We start from the raw sequence: 21,970 nt of genomic DNA on the forward strand, positions 1-21,970 counted from the left end.
GTACTTTTGTTCCTATTTGATATATAAAAAACAAAACAAAACAAAAACCAGCAACCGAGGGCTATAAAGGTGACTTGATTGGCCATTGACTCATCATGCCAAGCCCTGAGGTCCAAGCCCAGAGCACATGTTCTGAACAGGAATACTTGAAAGCTTCCCATCCGTCAACAACTAGTACTAAGTAGTTTCAGAGAAACACCCACTAGTATACTTTCATGTATTCAATTCAATTTCACTATTTCTTGAGGTGTACATATACTGGGTGCACACTTGATGTCTTGGTACAGGCTGTTTACTCACTTTCTTCACTGGTGCTTTGACCAATGGAATCTGTTAAGATTAACAAATGGCAGCGGAGTCATCTTGGTACCTCCATCCTGGTAAGCCAGGAAGGAGGCTACTGTTGATCGGCCAGGTAAAAACTTAAGTTGAAAACTAAGAAGCAAAAGCACATTCATCAAACCAGCCACTATGGGCTCAGGGCACCTCCAAGGCAGAAAGTGCTTCCATTTCCCAGCTGTAGCTGTGAGTGATCGATCAGGCTTGCTGTAGAACAATGGGGAAAATACACTAAAAGAACAATAAATTCGAAACACAAGAATTCCCAGGTCATATAAAATTCTGACCCTAAATAATGATGATGATGATGATGATGATAATAATAATAAAAACTCTTTTAAAAATAGACTAGTCATTGGTAAGCAAATCTTTGGAAAAGAGAAAGAAGAAACTGAACTCAGTCTCTCCTTCTGTTTTTGAGGAGGGGTATCACTCCGTTACCTTGTTGAGAACTCGCTATATTGATCACACTGGGCTAAAGCTCACGATGATCCTCCTGGTCAGCCTCTTGGGATACAATAGTGATCCAACAGGAATAGATTATGTTGCTCCCCCCCCCACACACACACAACAACCTGCATACCAAGTTCTTAGCTTCATTTTGTGGAAGAGTGTAACAAAGCACAAAGAAGTTAGGAAACTTAGTCACAAGCACTCAGATCCCACTGATGCTTACTGAGCATCTGCTCTCTGGCAGGCATGATGCTGTGGTATTCCGGCTTGACTGACTCCGATACCAATTCTGCTAAGTATTCATTAACACCCATTGCAATGCACAACATAAAAAACCCTGAAATCTGATGTCTAAGTGTAAGAGCTGAGGAACAAACCCAGGTCCAATTTGGAAGCACAAGCTTCACTCATAGCTCCAGCAAGAAAGTGGACGTGGTTCAAAGGAGAGCACAGATACCCAAGTGAAAAGAGCATGGGCATCCCAACTGATGATTTGTACAAACCAGAGATGCTGAAGATGGCTTCCTAATGCTACCTACCAGGAGCATTATCCTAGTGGCCTCTGTGTCACCTGATTTTGTGGTAATAAGTGTGCACCTGCGTGAGATGGGAGAAACCAGATCTTTCCCGCCCTCCCATCTTTTCTTCTATGATAATCAACCTATCAAGCCACAATGGAGCAGCTGCAGTGTCTGGAAGCATTAAACCCTTCCCACTCCTGCTGTAGACGCTTCTCCACCGTCTCCAACTGTTGGTCTTCCTGACCTCTGTGTTGGATGAGTCTATTACGATCAATCTGCTGGAGTCTATTAAATGGGTAACAGAATTTATTAAGATATATAAATTGAGGAAATACACTCATGATTGCAGAACAGAGTAGACAGCAGAAGTCGTCCTCTGATCTGACTGGGAGCGAATCCACCCCACAGGCAGGAACAGGGAGAAAACTCCAACTCCTTATAAGAGCTTGTACTACAGCAGGAAGCACCACCCCCTTGAGCCTATAGCCCAAGGTCATGGGCGGAGCAAATCCCACTGCTTGAGTTAATTTAAGGGCTTAAAGGGCTGCTCTTCCCCAAGTGGGAGCTTCTCTTTGCTTCTTTGAAGACTCCCCTTATGTTGAGCATTACACTCAGAGCCATCTGATTTTTCAGGAAAGAACACATGACAAATGCTACCTTTGTGCATAACAGAAATGTAGGTTTGTCATAAATGTGGTTAAGGATGCATTTTTACATTTTTTATGTGTACTTGTGTGAGTGTGTATCTGTATGGATGTGCACGAGTATGTTTGTGTGTGTGTAGAGGTCAGAGGTCATCATTGATTATCTTCCTTAGTAACTCTCCACTTTTTTTTTTTTCTGAGTCAGGGACTGTCACTGTGTCCAGGATTCTCTGTTTTGTTTAGTTTAGGCTGGCTGGGCAGAGAGCTCTGAGGATCCTCCTATCACTGCCTCCCCACTTCTGGGATTGGCATTTGCTTTTTATATGAGTGACAGGGATATGAAATCAAGACCTCATACTTGCAAAGCAAACACCTCATCAATTGGGCCACATCTCCTCAGCTTCTCACTAATGACCTCTTTCAGATAAACCATTTTGATTGCTTTTGTATCTAGTTGAAATGTGAGATTCTGATCAATTTGATTAAGGCCTTATCTTCTTATGAGTTGTATGCTTAACTCAACCTTGATAGAAAACTAACTGTATAATCACCCTGCCGTTCCAGACCAGACTTAAATTTCCTTCAGAAAATATTTGAGTATTCAGTATATTCTGAGAAGCTCTATGTGTGTGGAAACATTCTATTGGTTGTATTTTAAGAAGAGCAAACCTCAGATTTTCCATGAAAGAGATAACAATTTTGTATGTGCTTGGGGTTGTCATTCATGTGTATATGTTCATTTGAGGTAAGGAAATGTACCTAAAACTATATCCAACAATACAAGTGGTGTTGATTGTAATGAGTCTCAGATTTTCCCAGGCTCACCCCTCTTTAGGGACTTCAGAACCAAATCTTTCTCTCTTTATTCATCTGTCAGTTGCAAATGTACATTAGTTTGAAGGATTATTTAGATTGACATCCAAATAGTACTTTGGCTATCATGAGATATCATGAGATAGCCCCACAAAAAAAAAGACATCAGGGGTTATTGAGTGACAGTTGTGTACTGAGAAATATGTAGAGTTTATTCCTCAGAGAGGAGCATGCAACCCATACAGGGGAGGTTTCTGGAGCAGGGAGTTGATGCTGGGCTAGTTTTCAAAGTTGCATATGCAGTCACTCTAAGAACCAAAGCAGAGAGAGTATTTTAGGCAAGTAGAATAACTTGTGCAAACATATCAACATGATCACGACACTGCATAAACCAGGTATAAGGTGAGTTAAGTTACTGTATAGACAAAAGAAAAAAGAGCAAAATCATTGGAGGTCAAAGAGGATGCAATGAGAGGAAAAAGATTCCTGGATGCAACCTTGAAAAACAGTGATGTCTGCAGGATGGGTGGAGAGAACACCAATATTAACAGAGAAGCAAAAGGCAAACCAGAATGAACATTGCTTCTGAAGGGAAAAGGAAGAGTTTACTGAAACTGGTTGGGACCAGTAACATTTGGTATCTTAAACATGACACTTGAATCTGGAATAGCTTAGTTTATGGTGACTTTACGTAAAAGAACTTAGGCGGGACTGTGTGGGCAAAAGGCAGCATTCAACAAGTTATGGGAAGAACCGAAGTTGCTAATATAGAGCAATATACATGGCAATCCCTCGCTAAGCCCTTTGCACACTTGAGGAAGGACAGAAAGAAGAGCGAGGAATGCACAGTGGAGAAAGGGCCTTGGGATTTCCCCACACCAAGCTCTTTCCTATTGGCTCAGAGTGACACTCCTGACTTTAACTTGTGTTTTGCCCAAGGTGCATGGATATGTGCATCTGTGCATATATCGGCATAGAAAGCAACACTTTAAAAAGGGATAGAGTACTCATTCACTGGATCACCACATCGTCAACAGATCTTCAGCCTGATTCAGATCAATGTCTGCTACCACAAAAGCCTGTGTATCCTCGTGGGTGTAAGACAAAGGGGGTTAGATGGCTGTATCCTATGCACAGGGTATGTCTAGGGAAGGGGTGGCAAGAAGTGGGGGTGACACCAGTCAGGAAAAACAAAGGGGCGGGGCAGTTCTCAGGGGAGACATATCTTTGTAAAGCTTTCACTATGCGCCCAAACAACGATTTAAGTATTAGACAAATGAAGCTAATTAGTTTTTAATAAAATAATTAAAAGCATCAAGCATGGGTTGTAGATCATAAACAAACCTAACTAAGTTACAAGTGAACAGCACCCTCACGGAAGAAGAGGAATGAATGCAGAGTTTTTGTTTCAAAACTTGGGGAAATAAGAGTTTGGTAGAGTTCTTCAAGGCCAGTGACAGAAACTCCTGTGCACAATGGGACCAGAACTGCGAGTTTGTTTCTCATCTGAGCACTGGCTAGAGATTCTGTGGCTGCTTTAGGTGTGTACTGAGATTAAAAAAAAAAAAAAAAAAAAAAAACAACAACAACAGAATGTAAACAATGAAAGGCAGGTTTTTGTGCTGTTAGAAAAAAAGAAGTTACAAACCAGGCAAGGAAGATGGGCTATTAGACAGGGATCCAGATACTGGACATCATCTCAGTCTTCATGTGACATACCTTGGGTATATCCATGTCTCTGTTTGATAAGGAAAATATAGAAATACGTGATGTAAATTTATATGGCGTTCACATAAGCACTGATTTCAAACTCTCTACTGAATACAGCAGCAGTTAATGCCCCAGCCCTCCCCCCAAACAACAAAAACAACAGCAACACAACACAACAAAACAAAAACTAAGTCTCAGCATCCAGATTCAGACTCTTAGATATCTATCTGATACAAAGAACTAGGATTCCTGGGGAAATTAGTTGATTCTAAGGCTGGGGCAGGATCCACAGAAGAAGGAGACAAAAAGTAAACCTGGAGCATCCATTGATGGCAGAAAATTAAGGAAGTGATTTAAAAACAGAAACTGCCCGAAGGCGACGGTATCCAATCAGAGCAGCCCCCAATACTAAACTACCTCAGCCACAGGACAATGCAGGGAGCCACAACCCACAGAAGAACCCTGCGTGAGACCACACGTATATAAATAATAAAGAAGTAAGTGGGGAGAGGGGGTAGTCCCTCAAAGTGATTGCCAGTTTATTGAAGAAATCAAGGCATTTTGAACTCACTGTTAGGCACCCAGTACAGTGACAGCGGTCACAGACAGGACCTGGCCATAAATGTTGAAAGTGGCAGGTGAGAGTGGACGGAGGAACAGGACATGGGTATGGCATAATTTCTCCACATAAAATTTAAAATAGACCTTTATGATATAAAAACCTAGCAGACACTGCTGGGCAAGGTTAATGTCATTGATCGACAGTGTGAATCCCCCTAACAGTGATGGATGGTTGAGGTTGGAGCAACACTGTCAATCTGTGGCGGTGGTCTTCCCAAACTGAGTCACTGCAGACTAAATATCTGGAACTGCCAAGGTGTTTCACAAGGTAGCCGACCGATGTTTGTGGAGTATCAAGGTTTTGACAGACAATAAAGGGTTGAGGGTCTGTCACAAGACGGAAGGAGACTGAGGCTACTCGGGGATTAGCACAGGTCCCAGCTGAATCCTGAAACGGAAAGAATGGAGAGTAAGAGGAGACCCTGTGAAAGCTGATAAAGCTTGTAGCTTGTAGAGTTATCAGGTGCCCATGTAAATATTCCAAGTTTAATGTTTGCAGCGTTGTTAAATAAGCAGCGAATATTAGCAGAAGTTGGATAAATTGCACATAAACCCTGTGCTGTTTTAACTTTTCCACAGGTTGAAATTCATTAAAACAAAGCTACCTAGCTTCCGGGGATTGTTTTTGTCATGTCTGAATAAACTGGCCTGCTTGCCTATCATATTGGTTTGAATCGACTTTTAAGACATGAGATACAGGCATAGTTTGCTGCCCTACAGTTGACAAAACAAACATACTCTTGCGTGCCATACTGATTTCAGTTTTTTAGCTCACATGCTTGCTTGATTTGATGAGAGGGAGAAATACTTTGCTATCTACTTAATAGTCATTTATATAGTCAATAAAAATATGGGGACCTGACAAAGCCTTCATGGATTGTTACTGATCTAATGTAGAGTTCCAAGAAGATAAATTCACTAGTTGCCAAGCATGGGCAGATTCCTGTTGTTTAATATGAACCAAAATACCTCATATTAGCCACCATTTGAAAATGGCACTGCTCCCTCACACAATCATTAACTCATATAAACCTTAAGTAAATAACATTTTTGAAAAGTGAAAATTAGGTGTTCAAAATTTCACAAAAGTTCACTTATGTACCAATTTACTTAATTCTTACTAAGTACTACTAGGCCTGTCTGTGTACATTTCTAGTACTAGCATTAGACATGCTGAGGCAGGAGGATCATAAGTTCTAAGCCATCCTAGTTTTTATAGCAAGATCTTATCTCCCCAAAATAGTGCTAAATTATTTCATTGTGAAAGCATATTGCTAAGTTACATGTTAGGATTGGTCCCAGGTATCACTTTGATCAGAAAATAGGAAGCATAGAAAACTGTAAAAGCCCCAACCAGAGACAGAAAATATATAACTTAATCTTTACTCATCAAGACAACTGCGTGCACTACATTCAAAATAAAATATCATTGCTACAAAAGTTCTGAGTTTGACTTAGAAATGCAGAAGGAAAATTTAGAAGTTTTTGTCCAAACCAGTCTACCACTCTCCTGGCCTCAACAGTTTTTATTTATTTTTTCTATATAAGAGCACCAGTAAAGTGAATTCTTCTGAAGTCCTGGACATGATACTTTAGGGAAGCTGAACTATGCTCACTGATGCCAGTCACCTGTGGAGGTGCTTCCAGAAAACGCTGCTAGGTGTGGGAAAACATTTACAAAATGATCCAAAGAATAAAATTCTAATGAGGGCCTCCCCTTGGGGTCCACTTTAATGAAACATGTATAATCTAAAGTAAAGGAAAATCACGTTAAAATATGCTGTGCTATCCGCTTCAAAGGGACTTCTGGTGGTGTGATAACGTGACAGTGTGAATGCAATCAGTTTCTTTTTTCTTTGAGATGAGTATACCTGGTCCTAAGAATCATGGTCATGGTAGTATATATATATATATATGAGAGCAGGCCATATGAATACTAACTGTGATGGCGTAGACTTATCTGCCCTGTTTTTTTTTTTTTTTAATGGGGTTGTGGGGGTACAGGTTTAATGAGGGATCAGAAGGTTCACACTTTAGTGCTTCCTGTTATCAGTAACAGAGCCACTACATTAGACCTAGAATCCAGAAAAGCTGACAGTGGTACCTCACCTTGTATACATAATTAGAATCTTCAAACGCTTTCCTGTGCCTCAGCCCATTGAATCCTGTGACAACCTTGCCAGGTAGGCAGAGAGGCTTAGCATAAGCGTGAACACAGGCTCAGGTGTGTTTTTAATTTACACACGGACTGCCTTACTCTGCTCAGGTTCCATTGAGAACCAAGGTCTCGTCCTTTTGCTCCATTTGCTCCTTGTTGAGCAATACCACTTCTCTCAAAGTGAAGCAGAAAGCTCTGGGCTTTGGGTTCCAGAGCAGGAGGGCGCTACCGGAAAACTCGCTGTCTTCTGCTACAGCACCAAGGGCTATTTTTAGGTGTTTTCCTCTGGCTAATTGTCTCGCCCTCCTTGGGGATTCTCCATGGGTAGAATCCCAGAGGAGCCAATTTTCTTACTAATTCCCGCAGAGATGGGAAAGAGGAAGGCCATGGCTGTTTGTTGCCTTGGGGCCTCAGAACCTTCTTTCTTGGTGATGACTAGGAAGTGAGTTTAGCAAGATCTTCAAGGGTCTTGAAGCTCACAGAGCTCTCTGCTCAAGTTACAGACCAATGAGACTAAGACAGGACGTGGTGGGAGACTGGGGAGGGTCTTCTTTGAGCCTTGGAACCACCCTAAGGACCTTGTCTGGAGCTGATTTCTGAAAGGAGCTGAGGGCATGGAGCCAAGAGTGACCGGTGGGCTCAAGAGGCCCTTCCACATATCCTGGCTTTCTTCTACAGCCATTGAAAGGAAAAGGAAAAGTACCATGACAGTGTGTGAATGTAACCCCTCTGTTTCTTTTTTCTTTGAGATGAGTATACCTGGTCCTAAGAATCACCAGCATGGTAGTGTAAACATGAGAGCAGGCCATCTGAATACTTGATTTCAACTTTGGGGAAACACAGGAAGACCAGCGGGGGTTAGTTAGCTTAGAGGAGGTAAAGAGAGAGGGAGCGATGACAGCCATTTGGTCTTCCTTCCTTCCTGGAAAAACAAGTCAAGCAGTGTTAGATGCCCTGGAGACCATGAACGGAAAGAGTTCAAGATGGTTTCTGACTCAGTGTCAGGGCCAAACTTCTAACAGGGTTTGTGCAATGAATTACCTGGGGAGCCACTGAACTTCTTATCACCTGGATTGTGAAGGTACTGGTATGTAACTGCCATTCCCTGGGCTGTGAAAATGATCCAAAACTCTAAAGGAGGCAGCTAGAATGACTGCACTTACAACCAGAGCGTTCTTAAGCCACAGCAAGGGGTACACGAGACACTCAGTCATCAATGATGAATTATCAACACCCCAAGCACCGAGAAGTTAATGTGTTGAAGATCACACAGCAAAGAGGAATTGGAATTCAGGCTTTCTCTCTAGTATCTGTGCTCTCAAAGATGTCTGTCCTTAAAGGTTCCTCTCTGCATAGTGATTTCATATAAGGGGACGCTCTGTCCCATGGACATCACTATTTGAGTTCTTCTCTTATCCCATTTCCAAAAGGACATCGATAATCTTTGGGAAGTGAGGGGCGAGACGCAAGCAAGCAAAGTAGCTGTTGTAAAGAAACGTGAGCCCTTTAACACCAAGCAGATCCTCCTAGGATAATCGAGCAGTCTGGCAGGGGCAGAGAGATACCAGAATACTCTCGTCATAGTGAAGCGCTGGTGCTGTTCTGATTCTGCTTCACCGGCCCCTCTCCCTTTCCAACTCTGGTGTTCCAGTCAGGCTGCTCTTCCGATTGCGCCCATGCTAAACATGTCCAGGAGCCTGGAAGGCCAGGGACAAAACTGTCAGAAGCTGCCAACCCCCGCCCCCCCCCCCATTTCACACCCTCTTCCCCATCCTGATTTATGGAGAGGCGCCCAAGGTGGCAAAAGACTTACCCAAGGTCACGGCCCTATCCAGGAAATCCAGGAGTCCGGGCCCCCACATCAGCACCCAGAGACCGCCTGGGCTCACTTTCTCACCGCCCGCGCCCTGAAGCTCTCTCCATGCCACACCCGCTTGCTTCCCCGTCCCCCGCCCCCCAGTCCCCCGAGTCGCTTCTGACGCTCGGCGGCCTCCCGGGTGCAGTCCTTCCTGCGGGCGTTCCCTTCCGCCGGATTCCCACGCCGCGCGCCACGCCCCCAGCCACCCGCCGCGGGGACCCCGAGGCAGCCGGAGCCCCGGGTCGCCGGACCCGAAGGAGGCACGACCCGCGGTGACGTCCTCCGCGCCGCGGCGGCGCCCGCACTCCCGCCTGCAGTGGGGCCGCCCTCCCGAAAGTCCCAAAGTGTCGCGCGGAGCCCGCTGAGGCGTGGCCGAGCCTGGGGGGCCCCCCGGGAGGGCCGCCCCCGGCGGAGCCCCAGCCCGGCGAACGAGTTGCGCGGCTCCGGGACGTACCATGGGCTCGGGACCCCGGCGCCCCGCGCAGGCCACCGCCCGATCGCAGGAGTAGCCGAGGTGGGCGGGGAGCCGGCCGACCCCGCGTGCGCGTCTCTCCATGAAGATTCTTGCGCTTTCTCTGAAGAAAGGAGTGCATATGCTGCAGTGCCTCTGTGGAAGGAGCCTGAGGTCCAGCGACAGCCCGAGCGGTGAGCCGACGTCCCCTCCCCGGGCTGCCCACCGCGGGAGCCCTGCGCCCAGAGGGCCCGCGACTTCCGAGCGCGCGCGTGTGTGCGCGTGTGCGCGTGTGTGTGAGTGTGTGTAGCCCTCGAGTCACCCGCGCTGTCGCCCCGCACCCGGGACCGAGCCTGCGGGTCCGGGACGCGGGGAGCGGGAGGGACCGGCTCCCACACTTCCTCGCGCCTCAGCTGCTCCTTGTGACTTGCGAGGGCGGCCTGGGACTCACGGTTGTCCAGGGTCTCCTCGGAGAACTTGCTGGTGCATTCGGCTGCAGAGGGGACTTTAAACAGGTGGCTGGCAGACAGGTATCTTATTTTTCTTGCTTTGCCTGCAAGTGGACTTTTGGCGGTGGTTAGGTGGGTTACCTTTTCGGTGGCCATGGAGCGATTTCTGTCCTTGGTGCTGAAGCAGGAGGCTCCCAAGTAGCCTGGGACTTAGCCAATCTGCTCCCTTAAGGGAAAGCAAAGAAAAACTGATCTTTTGAGTAACCTGTGATGTTGAGAGAAATCGTTGAAACACTTAATGACTTTGTAAAAAAGCAAACTAGAGCCAAATAAGCCATTCTGTTATGCAGAAGCCTCGCAAGACAGTGTGGCGCTTCGTGGCATTCTCTTCCTTTGTCTGATTCTTTCAAAAGATGAAAGTTCCCTTTAAATCAATCATTTATTAATCTTGCAAGCGCTAATTCAGTTTCTGCGCTCTTTGGTGGCTTTCTCAAGAGTGGAGGTGGGGTGTGAGAAGACAGGAAAGGCACCGAATTGTGCTTAAACGAGTGTCTCTGCAAAGAATGTATTTTTGATCTACAAACCCCAAATAACTAACAAGTTCAACAACATTATAATAGCTTTTGTGTCTGAAACTTTGTGTGCTATTTCGGGGGGTCTGATTCATTTGGTAATGGCACCTATTTTCATCCTATTCTAGAGCTATGAAAATTATATTTGAGAAGATATATATATCTTTGTATATATATATATATATACATATATATATATATTCATTCATTCATTCATCCTTTCTCAAACTTGGACTCACCAGTCAAAATATAAAACTACAAGCTAGTTTTCAAGAAACTGGAAAATTTAGCTACGTGATATTTGTGGACATGCTTGTGAAGTGAAGTTGGTCATGTGATCTCATGTTTTACTTCCATGCAATCCTGAAGGTTAGCTAGACTTTCTTTTTGTTTTGTTAGTGTATCAGTGAGTTACGGGAAGATTTCTCTACATTTTTTCAACTAAAAAGCTTTACACTAAAGACTTGCATCTTAATGGTATGTGACCCAGGAAACCTCTGGAGACTCATGCAAATACTGTTTCAGTTTTCCCTGTTCACATTAAATAGAATGTAAATAGACTGTATCGAAGGCATTCGCACCCTAGGTGTGAAATTTTAAGGCCATGTGTGGTGTATAACTGAGCAAGGCACTTCCTCAGATAAAGCGAGGTAAAATCTTCAGATAACAGGCAGAGTTCGTTTCCCAAATAGTAACAGCTGCAAATGGAAAGGGTGATCCGTGTGACTGGGTAGCGTGGGTTGCTGCAGGCACCAGGCTTACGAGTCAAGAGATCCAGTTATGAGGCAATTTCCATAAGTCACTCTACTTTTAAAAAGTCTTGGCTTTCATCTGAAAAAAAATTAAAAGTGGAAATGCTGTTAGCTCTTGCCTGGTTCCTCTGTTTGTGACTTCACCTGCTTTTAACCTGCGGTTCTTTAAGAATGTGGTGTCTTATCTATACATGTAATTTTACTTAGTGAGGTAAATATTTTATTTGGGGGAGTGAGCACTCTAGAAAAATTTTTGTAAAAGGCTACAGGACCAAACAGGGAAGATAAAACTTCTACCCGAGCCTTTCCCAAACAGAGTAATATGTAGTTACTTGCCAAGAGAGAGTGTTTCTAGAATGACAGGATCTTTATTTAAATTATGACTCGATAGAGCTTATGATTGTATGCAACTAACATAGCCTGGCTGTTTGTCAATCTGTGTGCAAATTTAAATTACCACAATCATATTGCACACATCTTGTGCATGATTTAATAGCACCTAAAGATTTAATTGAACTCTTGTATACGAGGTACCTCTCATGCCCAATATGCTTAGCATGTTTGTACATTGTCAGTGTGTTCTGTTTTAAATTGGTATCATTACTGTGGCTTCTGCCATTAGCACAACCTCATAGCAGTTCTGCAGGTAATAGTGCTGTGCCCAGTGTTCTCATGCAAATTGGAGTAAAGGAACTGGAAATTTTTCATGAAGTGGATTTATAAACACCAGGCTATGAAAGCACTGTAAGTTTTTAAATTTTGCCTGAAAGGAATTCAGTAACATTTTAAACAATGTCAGTATGTATTGACAGTTAGTTGCATTCTAGCTATTTCCTCATGGCAGTTGAATTGATCACATACCTGAGGGGCATGGGATGTGATTTACTACAGTAGATTAAGAGATTCAGCTAACATATTCAGGCTTTGAAACTGTAAATGTTACATTTTTGTTTATATTTTGTCAACTAAATGGGCCTAAAATTAAAATTAACCATTGGTTTTGGGCTTTTCAGGGACATTTATTCACTCTTTCTTTCCTTTGTATTATTGGACATTAATATCATGTCTAGTTTAGTAAGTCTACCACTGTATACGTCCTTTGTGCTTCAGAAGGACAGAGATGATGGGAACACGTGGAAGGCAGTCTTAATACATGGTGAAGTCAGTTGCTCAAGGCTAAATTCTCAGCCTCTTTCATTACTTGGGTTTTGTTCTTTTTCTCATTTAAGCGATTTTTTTTTTTAAAAAGCATATGGAGCCAGTCTATTAGAAGCTTAAAAGTCTAAACATCTCTGTTCAGAGAATGTGACATTTCTATGAGATTGATGAATTCAAAAGGCTTTTAAAGAGAGAGTGACACAAAGAGGTGGGGCTTTTATAAAGAAACAGGCACTGAAGGGTGGTGATCCAAAGGGTGGCCTTCACACTTGCTTGCATTCCTCTGCAGATAAGTGAGGAAAAGCCTTGGAGTCCCACCAGTGAGTTTAGGGCTACAGACTTCTCCCTGCAGCAGGGTCCATTCTGATTTTTGTAGAGGAGCAAATTCTGTCCTAACACCCAGGGCTCTGTTGGGAGTTGGTCCCCAGAGGAGGAGTAAGGTAAGTGTATGGGTAGGTGTGTGTGCATGTGCTTGCTTGCTTTAGCTGTTACTAAATTATTCTAGAAAAGCCATATGGAAGTGATGGCTGTGACTCTTCTGCCGTAAGCAGTAAGGGAGGGGCTTCCCAGTCTGGCAGAGTGAAGGGTTATCAGATGTCTAGAGCTGGAGCCCTACAAGAACATCTAGTTTCCTTGACATAGAATTCCAGTACCCTGGGCAAGCATAACTCATCTATTGAGCCTGACAAAGGCACATACTTAGAACTCACAGTGCCACTGTTTTCAAGTATCATGCAGACATCCAAATAAAAATTGCCCTCTAATAGACAAGGTATCTCAGACACTGTGCATCAGGTTTGGGTATCTAGACTCTAATTTTTCTACAGGGCAGTAAAATGATTCAAAGAAGGATATTTGTTTACCATATAGTTATTGTTCATAAGCTGATTTCCTAGCAAGATAGCGTCGTCATTCAAAACATTAGCTGTTGTGTGTTTGTGTGTGTTGTGATATGTGTTTATGTGTTTGTGGGCATGCTTTTGTGTGTATGAGTGCAGGCATTCCTATGCCATGGCCTTCATGTGAAGGTCAGAAGATATCCTCGTGTCCAGCCTTGCTTTTCTTCCCTCTTGTTTTAGATGGAGTCACTTTGTTGTTTTTTCCATTGTGTGTAGCAGGCTACCTGGCCCGTGAACGTCCAGGGGATTCTCAGCTTCCTATCTCTCCATAGGGGCACTAAGATCACAGATACTCATATTGCATCCAGTTTTTAACATGGCTTCTAGAGATTCAAACTCAGACTCTCAGGTTTGCCCAGTCAATACTTTCATCCACTGAGTCTTTCCAGCGTCAACATTAGAGAACCATTGAAAATGCTGCTTTCGAAGCCCCTTGTTTTTCCTTCAAAGGTAAAAGTGACCGATGTCAACCATGAGGACAAATGGAAATAACATATTTTGTACTTGAGAATAGTTTTAATTCAACTTAATCTTTAGAAAATTACGAAGAAATCCAATGAGCTGACAGGATAGCCCAGTGGTCGAGTGGTTACCGTTGTTTGTTTGAGGTCCTGGATTTGATGTCTAGTAAAACACACACACACACACACACACACACACACACACACACACACACACACACACACACTCAAAAGACATCTACCAAATTTTCAAGAAGTGAATGACAAAATCTACCTTTTGAAGACAGTTGTTTATAGTTTCTTATGGCATTTACTTTTCAATTTCTACATTTCACATTAGGGTTTCAAAGTCAGTGCCAGAAAACTCAAGAAGATGTTGCTTATTATTGGTTAACTTGTTTTAGGTAGTCCATTGTCTACTGTGCATTAATGTAGTGTTGTTTAGGAGCCTTATGTCATTTTCTAGAGTTGTTGTAGATTCATAACAAAATTGGAAGGAAGCTAAAGAGGTGTCTTATGAACTCCAGCGCTCACCAGTGCCTGGTCTCTTCTGCTCACACCACCTCTCATCAGAGTGGCTCATCTGTTGCAATATATGAAGTTGCACTGACACTGTGTATTTTTCATAGGTTGGCTGTATACATTCCATAGGTTTGGGTAATGACATATCTCTACCATTATAGTGTCACTCAGAGAGTTTTACTGCCCCCAAAATCTGTTCCCTAATTACTCACCTCCCCTAACTGCTAAAAGCCACTGTTAAAAAAATACTATCTTCATAGTTTTACCTTTATTAGAATATCATATTGTTGTAGTAACATAGCATGCAGTCTTCTGAAAGTGATTTCTTTTGCTTAATCAACATTTAAATTTCTTTCATTTTCATTTCATGCCTTGCCAGCTCATTTCTTCCTAACTTTGAAGGATATTCCATTGTTGGCATGTATGACAGTTTAGTTATTCATTCACCTAGCAGGGGATATTTTGGTAATTTAAAGTTTGAGAAATAGTGAACGGGGTTGCTATAAACATCATTGTACATGCTTTCGTGTGAACATAAAATTTCAACCCACTTGGGCAAATGACTATTGTTGGATTATGTAATAAAAGAAATTTGATTTTGTAAGGAAATGTCAACAACAGCTATGGTGTCTTGCACTCTGACCATCAAGGAGTGCAGATTTTGGGGCTCCTTATCTTTGCCTGAATTGGTTGTTGCAAATGTGTTGGATGTTTTTGGCATTCTCATAGGTTTGTAGTCATATCCTTTTGCTTTGATTTGAAATTCTCTGATAGTGTATCCTACTGGACATCTTTCCAGATGATTGTGTGCCATTTGTGTATTTTCTTTGTTGAGATGTCCTGGTGACTTCGTTTTTTTTTTTAAACAGGATTTCTTATTGTCTTACTGTAGAGTTGTCACTAACAGCTTTCACTCAACACTTTGGGTTCTTCTTCCGGGAACATTGTCAGGTCCATTAGTTACTCTTCTGCTGTTGTGATAAAACACGCTACTGAGAGCAATTTAGAGAAGAGTTTATTTGGACTTGGGACTCTAGAGGGATAAGAGTCCATCGTGGCAAGGAGGTGTGACAACAAGTGACAGGCTTGGTGGCAGGAGCAGGGGGTTGGGAGCTCACAGCTTCCAATGCAAGCAGAAGCTCTAAACTCCCAAACACCTTCCAAGGTGACATATTTATTTCTGCAAGGCCACACCTCCTAAACTTCCCTACACAACACCACCCGCTGTGAACCCAGTATTCAAATACTAGAGCCTATGGGGGATACTCCCATTTAAAACACTTCAGATAGCTTTACTCCATCCCCACGAAGTTAAGTGTGCCCATTTGATTAGTACTGGCTAATGAAATGTGAGCAGGTGACACACTGATACATGGAAACTCTAATAGCCTAGAGCACAATGCACTCCATGGTTTTTGTTGTTGTTGTTAGTTATTGTTGTTGTTGTTTTGATTTTTTTATGCCGTTGCTGGTGGTGGTTGTTGGTGGTGTTCAGGGTAGTGGTTATTCCATTAGCCTGTGTCCCTGAGTGTCTGTTGTTAATAGAACCCACTGCACGATCTTTGATGGACATTTAATAGACATGAGATGTTAAAGCCATATTCGTAGATTTACTTTAAGAGGTAAATTTCTTATCTGCCCTATTCTGATTGACAGGATAAGTAATGTTGCTTAAAATAAGTTAGTGTAATGTTAGGGAGTCATGTTTAGGGTTCTTCCCAGGCAAACCACTCTAGTTTCTTTCTGATATCGTCTGTAGTATTTAATAAATATAGGTGTTGGCTTCCATTCACAGTATTTTAATAATTAGTGTATTATGCCACAGTCTTGTTATAGTTGTTATCTTTGAGTAAGCTAGCAGGTGCTCTTAGCATGGCTGATAGATTGTTCCTTTACCATTGTGTACCAGTTCTCCACTGATGCCCCCCAAACACTTTGTGATTATTTTTTTATACTTGTGATTTCATTGTAAGTCTTTAAGGGATGAAGCTGCTATTTTTTACTTACCTAGAAATGTGAAATTCTGATGCCCCCAATCATATCTGGATAAGCAAAAACTCACTGTGTTGCTTAAAGCAGTGACAGTTTATAGTAGTTTTGCAGGCAAAGGTAAGTGCAAATAAACACTGTGTTTCTCCCCTAATTTTGTACACTCAGACAAGGTGCATTGGGAAGGAACCCCATGCAGTTTTTCATGGGGAAGGGATCAGGTTTAATGCTGTCCTCATCTGGGTCATGGATCAGCACTGTGTCTTTCTGGCTCTGTGTAAAGTACAGCAGAAGAGAGGAAGCAAGCCAGACCTTTCCTGAAGCCTAGAATACTTGTATCAAGCCAATTATCTCTCTGCAAAAGGCTCCGTTCCCTTTTTGTCTGCTATTCTCTTTCCAAGGGTAGAAAGTTATACATGTTATGCCTTCAGGGATTTCTGCTTTGATATTTCAATTCAGCAAAACATCTTGGGTACACTGTGTATGAGAAGCTCCTAGAGCCTCAGCAGGAAGAGACACACATGAAAACAAAGAGCATGATACAATGAAGGATGAAATAAACGCCCAAGTAAAGGACTCAGGAGCCTTTGCTTGTTTCGTTTTAACCAAGCTTTATGAGGTTTAATGACAAGAATCACATCGAAGAAGGAAAGGTCCATTTGGCTCAGGATTCATGTTAATCTTCCTGAGTTTCTAAAGCACCTACAAATTTCTAAAGCATAAAAAAAATCATGCTGGGGTATGCAAAATAACAGCCAAGGTTCAAGGGGCAAGGGGTAACATCTCCACACTCTCTTTTGGAAATAATGTTTTTGAATTAAAAAAAAAAACACTCTAAGGAGTATTACTTTAATAAAAGTAGTTGACCTACACCTCAATTTAAATTTACTTAGCATTTCCCAGGGTCAGATATTCTTCCTAGTTATTTATGTGTCTCTCACCTCTGCCCATACATCGATATGTCCATTTATCTAGGGCCAAATAAACTTCATCAGCTTCTTACAGAGGTACAAATTCTAATCTGTGACCCTTCCTTACAGAGGAACATCTGGGGAATACTTACAGATGTGCTCCCTTGATTTCTGTGGAATGTCTTACACAGTGTTTTACTCTTTCTCTTTGTTCAGCTTGGTGCATACAATTGCTTTATTTGTGCCATGTTATTTTCACTGCACAGTGTTTCGAATGTCATGTCAGAGCATCTCTTCCAATGTCATTCAATACTGGACACCTCAGTCTCCTCTGATGCCCAGTCAGAGATGCTGTGAACCTGTCCAGACAATCTCTCTTGCTGAAATGATTTTTCTTGTTTATACATAAGCTTCTAGTACCATCCTACCCCCTCCACTCATTACTGTTTATAGAAACGAAGGCATTGCAGTTGGTGTCACTGATTGCCCACGTTGTTGCTTCAATGAAGCCAGCTGGGATGCGATTGCATGGTCTTTAAATAAAACTTAGCGGCACAAAATGAATCTCCTTTTTGAGGGGAGAGGGGTTGGTGCTAGCTGCATCACTTTCTAAAGCGCTAATTATTTGCTTAACTTGGAGAGGCTTGAGAACTGACTCTCCACGTTAGCTTGGTGGCTGACCTTGACCCTAGGACCCACGGTGTGAAGAGCATCGTCACAGACACAACACCATTCTCAAAGCCTTAGTGATCCTCTCCTTGCCTAGCACTCTGCACACGACACGTTGACTACAGACCATAGATGTGTCAATTTTTCTAGCTATACAATTAATTAATCAGAAGATTAATTGCAATCAGGAATTTGGGGCAGTAAATGTCTGTGCTAAGCAGACAACAGTTCTACATTTACAAGCAGTGTGGAGCTCATGGAAGTGATGAGAGGTAGAACAAAAAGTTGCTGTTACGTTTTCAGAATCTGCTACAGTATGGACACTGAGTAACAGTAACACTTCCTGCAGCTGCTCCATTTGTGAATCTCATCATGAGATCGGTAGGGCAGCAGATCCTTCATAGAGACTTGATACAAACTGGGACATTAGGTCTTTTCCAGGTGGAGATTTATCTATCTATGTACCTTTCTTTGTTTCATCTTGAAAAATTAAATAGTTTTGAGATAGGATCTTACTCTGTAGTCTAGGATGGACTGGGATTCACTATTTAGTTTAGGCTAGCCTTTGGTTCATTACAACTTTCCTGCCTCAGCCTTCCAAATGCTGGGATTACAGACACGAACAAACATGTCTCCTCCACAAAATTTAAACTTTTAAGAACAATTCTACCTCTATAAAGTGTGTGTGTGTGTGTGTGTGTGTGTGTGTGTGTGTGTGTGTATTTGTGGGTAGGATTCATTCAATATTGCTAATGACGGTTACCTTTGGAGAGTGATAGGACAGACAAAAGAATTGCTTTGTACTTTGAAATGTGTTCCCTTTAAAATAAAAACCTAGTGGTTTAGTTTTCATATTAAATGGTTTTTGTTCATAAAAGAAGGCATTGACCATATGAAGACTCCATAGGCTAAAACTTCATAATATCAAGATCCTGAGAGAACCTCTTCCAGTCTCTGTGTGAATCTTTACAAAAGTTAGCACAGAAGGGTTCATCTTTTTCTTGTGGAGTTAAACAATTACTGTAAATGTAGTAATTAACAATGCACACTGAATTATTTGAAATTGTTTTCTGAGAAGTGTTTTAAGAAAGCTGTTCTAATGGTCCTTGGAAGTCATGGCAAAGGAGACTTCCTTGTTCCTTTTTAGGTTTTACTTTTTTGTGTTTCCAGGCTTTTTCTAAAGATACACATAGTGCTTCATTTGCTTATTATCAGAGTTGAGAAACTGTTTATCACTTGCATTTTAAAAATAAGTATATATTAAAATGTATATATATATATATATACATTATATATATATATATATATATATATATATATATAAAGTACTAATGGATTTGTGGTTTTTATAAGACTGTCCTAAATATAACTTTTAATTACTGAATAGAATGACATCACCTGGGTCTGTTATTATTATAATAATTGGTATTGTGTATTCATCCAATCCTCACTTTCTATGCCTTTAGATTTTGCTCTGGGAAACATTTTTGCACAGAAATCTTGTGTGCTGTGGGCTGAGGTAAGAATTTGAGTAATAACATTTATTTCTCCCCTGTGTTTAATCCTGAGTTCAAAACAACTAAGGAGGTAGATAAAGTTGTCCAATAGATGTTATTATATGTATTCATCTCATCTTGGATTACCACCTCAAAGGTTGCAGACTCATTAAGCACAAATGTAGGAGCTTTTTTTAAATTTTTTTTTTTTTTATTTAAGGAGAATCTTGGTATGTCATAAAATTCACCAGAGCACAGAGTAGATCCCGTCTCATTTCTGTTGAGTCTCCGGAATGGCTAGGAGAGATTTTGGACTCATCATCTACCTATGAACGCATGTGTAGGAGCCCAGTCAACTGCCCAGAGAGTGTGTATCCCATGGGCAAGACAATCCAATTCACACACAGAGGGAATACACAAGAAGCTGAATCACATTGCTGCACTGCCCCTTTCCTTCTCTGGTCATTCAGAATTTTTTCTGCCTTGCCAAAGAACGAGGTGGATAGAAGGGCATGCTGTCTTATTCCAGGACTGAAGAAAAGACAGAGCCCCCCCCTTTTTTTTCAGGCCAAAATGGAAATGGAGAATATGGGAGGATGAATGTTAGCTTTTAAGTGTGTAACTTTCCAATATATGAGTAGTCTTGACGGTGGGGATTGGCATGTCTTCCAGGGCCTACACTCCTGACAGTCACATGGTATTTTCCTTATGGCTTTCTATTAGTTGTATTTTCTCTATGATGCAATATATGTATCTTTAAAATTTTTATTAGGTTAAAAAAAAAACCATATCTTTTGTATTTCCTGATAGGATGTGAGTTAAATTGCATTTTAAAAAATTTGCTAACCTCAATTTCTTGTCCTTTTTACTATATGTATGGAAATATATTTTTATTTTGTTATTTGAGTTTTAAAAATGCAGCCATCTTCTGTTATGGGGCTGCTCTGAGGCACACACGTGGTTTGTAACTAAATACTTTATTTTCCTAAATAATTTTTATCATGTTGTTTTGGGTGAGATGTTGATGTAGCCAACTTTTCTTTTGTTGCTGAGAAAGTAGAACTCTCGGTTTTGCTCATGACGGAGGATATGAGATAACACCGTTGTGGGCTAACTTTCTAGTCTAGTACTTGAAAATGAGGGGAAAGTCATTGTTATCTATCCTCGATTTTAATTTCTAGCTATTCCACAGGGGTACATTTTTCTTATAACATTCTAAAGGCCTGGGTGTCATGAGTGAAAACATGGACTTCTTTCTTTAAAACCTTTAAACTTCACAAGTTAATTCTAATGACCTCAAAAATACAGACAACCAAAACAAATATAAAAATTGTCTATGAGCCCACACCAAATAACTCCTATCTCATTTATTATTCTTTTGCTCATTTATAAAATAGTATTATACAGCATACTAGTCTGTAGTTATTTTAACTTTTGTTTTTGGTTTTTCTTTTACTGAACAGATTTTTTTCATATGATATATTCTGATAACAGTTTCCCTTTCTTCAATTCTTCTGAGATCCTCACCACATCCCCCCCAACTGAATCAACATCCTTTAAGTCTCTTATTAGAAAACAGTCATCTAAAAAACAATAATACAATAATATGAGATTATATATGCCTTATTATTTATATATAAATTACAATTTTTAAAAATTGAAAAATTTAAAATTAAATATATATACATATATATATAAATTAAAATTATAAATAAATAAATGTCCTGACTAAACATTATGAGACAGAGAACCGCCAAAGCTGCCATGGAGTTTCTTTTCTGTTGGCCATCTACTGCTGGACATGGGGCCTGCCCTTAAGACTGATGTGTATAACCAGTGAGAATCTGTTGGAGAGAACTAATTTGGAGAGAACTAATTTTTCACTTACACGTGGTTATCAATTGGAGATAGCTTTTGGGTTATGGATAGGGGCTTGTACTTCTCTCTAGGCTCGGACCCCATCTGGTGCAGAGACCTGAGCAGGCCCTGTGCATGCTACCTTGGCCTCTATGAGATCATATATACAATGGTCCTGCTATGTTTAGAAAGTCTTGTTTTCATGCTGTCTTTCAACCCTACTGGCTCTTACCACTCTCCATCTTCTCTTCCACAGAGTTTCCTGAGCACTGAGGGGAGGGATGTGGTGGAGGCATCCCATTGAGGACTGAGTGTTTCAAGGTTTTTATCTCTGCATATTCTCTAGCTGGGGGGCCTCTGTATTTGTTTCAATCTACTTCAGGAGAAAGCTTCTCTAATGGCGGCTAAGAAAAGTGCCAATCTATGACTCTAGCGGAATGTCATTAGGAGTCATTTTATTGTTATGTTCCTTTAGTAGAACAGGAGTATTTGTTTTCCCCCTAAGTCCACGGGCTATCCAGTCTTGTGTTCTTGGCCATTGAGCAGTGTTGGGGATGGGTTCCATGTCATAGAGTGGGCCTTCAATCCAATTAGACAGTGGTTGGTGACTCCCATAAGCTTTGTGCCACTATTGTACTGGTGCATCTTGCAGGGCGGTCATCTTTAT

The 21,970-nt window shown here is 41.6% G+C and overlaps 1 protein-coding gene across 3 annotated transcripts in view; it reads left to right on the plus strand.

The window, feature by feature from the left end:
- The window catches only part of Fgf12 (fibroblast growth factor 12), a 533,778-nt gene that overhangs the window by 167,125 nt on the left and 344,683 nt on the right, over positions 1-21,970 (plus strand). Inside the window, exon 1 of one of the 3 annotated variants that reach the window (XM_028890064.2) lies at positions 9,514-9,762. The exons of 1 other annotated variant lie outside the window; for it this stretch is intronic. In XM_028890064.2, coding sequence (XP_028745897.1) covers positions 9,672-9,762 — 91 coding nt within the window. In that variant the 5' untranslated portion in view covers positions 9,514-9,671. Of the gene's footprint in view, positions 1-9,513; positions 9,763-9,809; positions 10,099-21,970 lie in introns of those variants that run through there. One more of the 3 variants, XM_028890068.2, reaches the window with a different exon arrangement.

Source organism: Peromyscus leucopus, chromosome 12, assembly GCF_004664715.2.
Source record: "Peromyscus leucopus breed LL Stock chromosome 12, UCI_PerLeu_2.1, whole genome shotgun sequence".
Classification (NCBI taxonomy): domain Eukaryota; kingdom Metazoa; phylum Chordata; class Mammalia; order Rodentia; family Cricetidae; genus Peromyscus; species Peromyscus leucopus.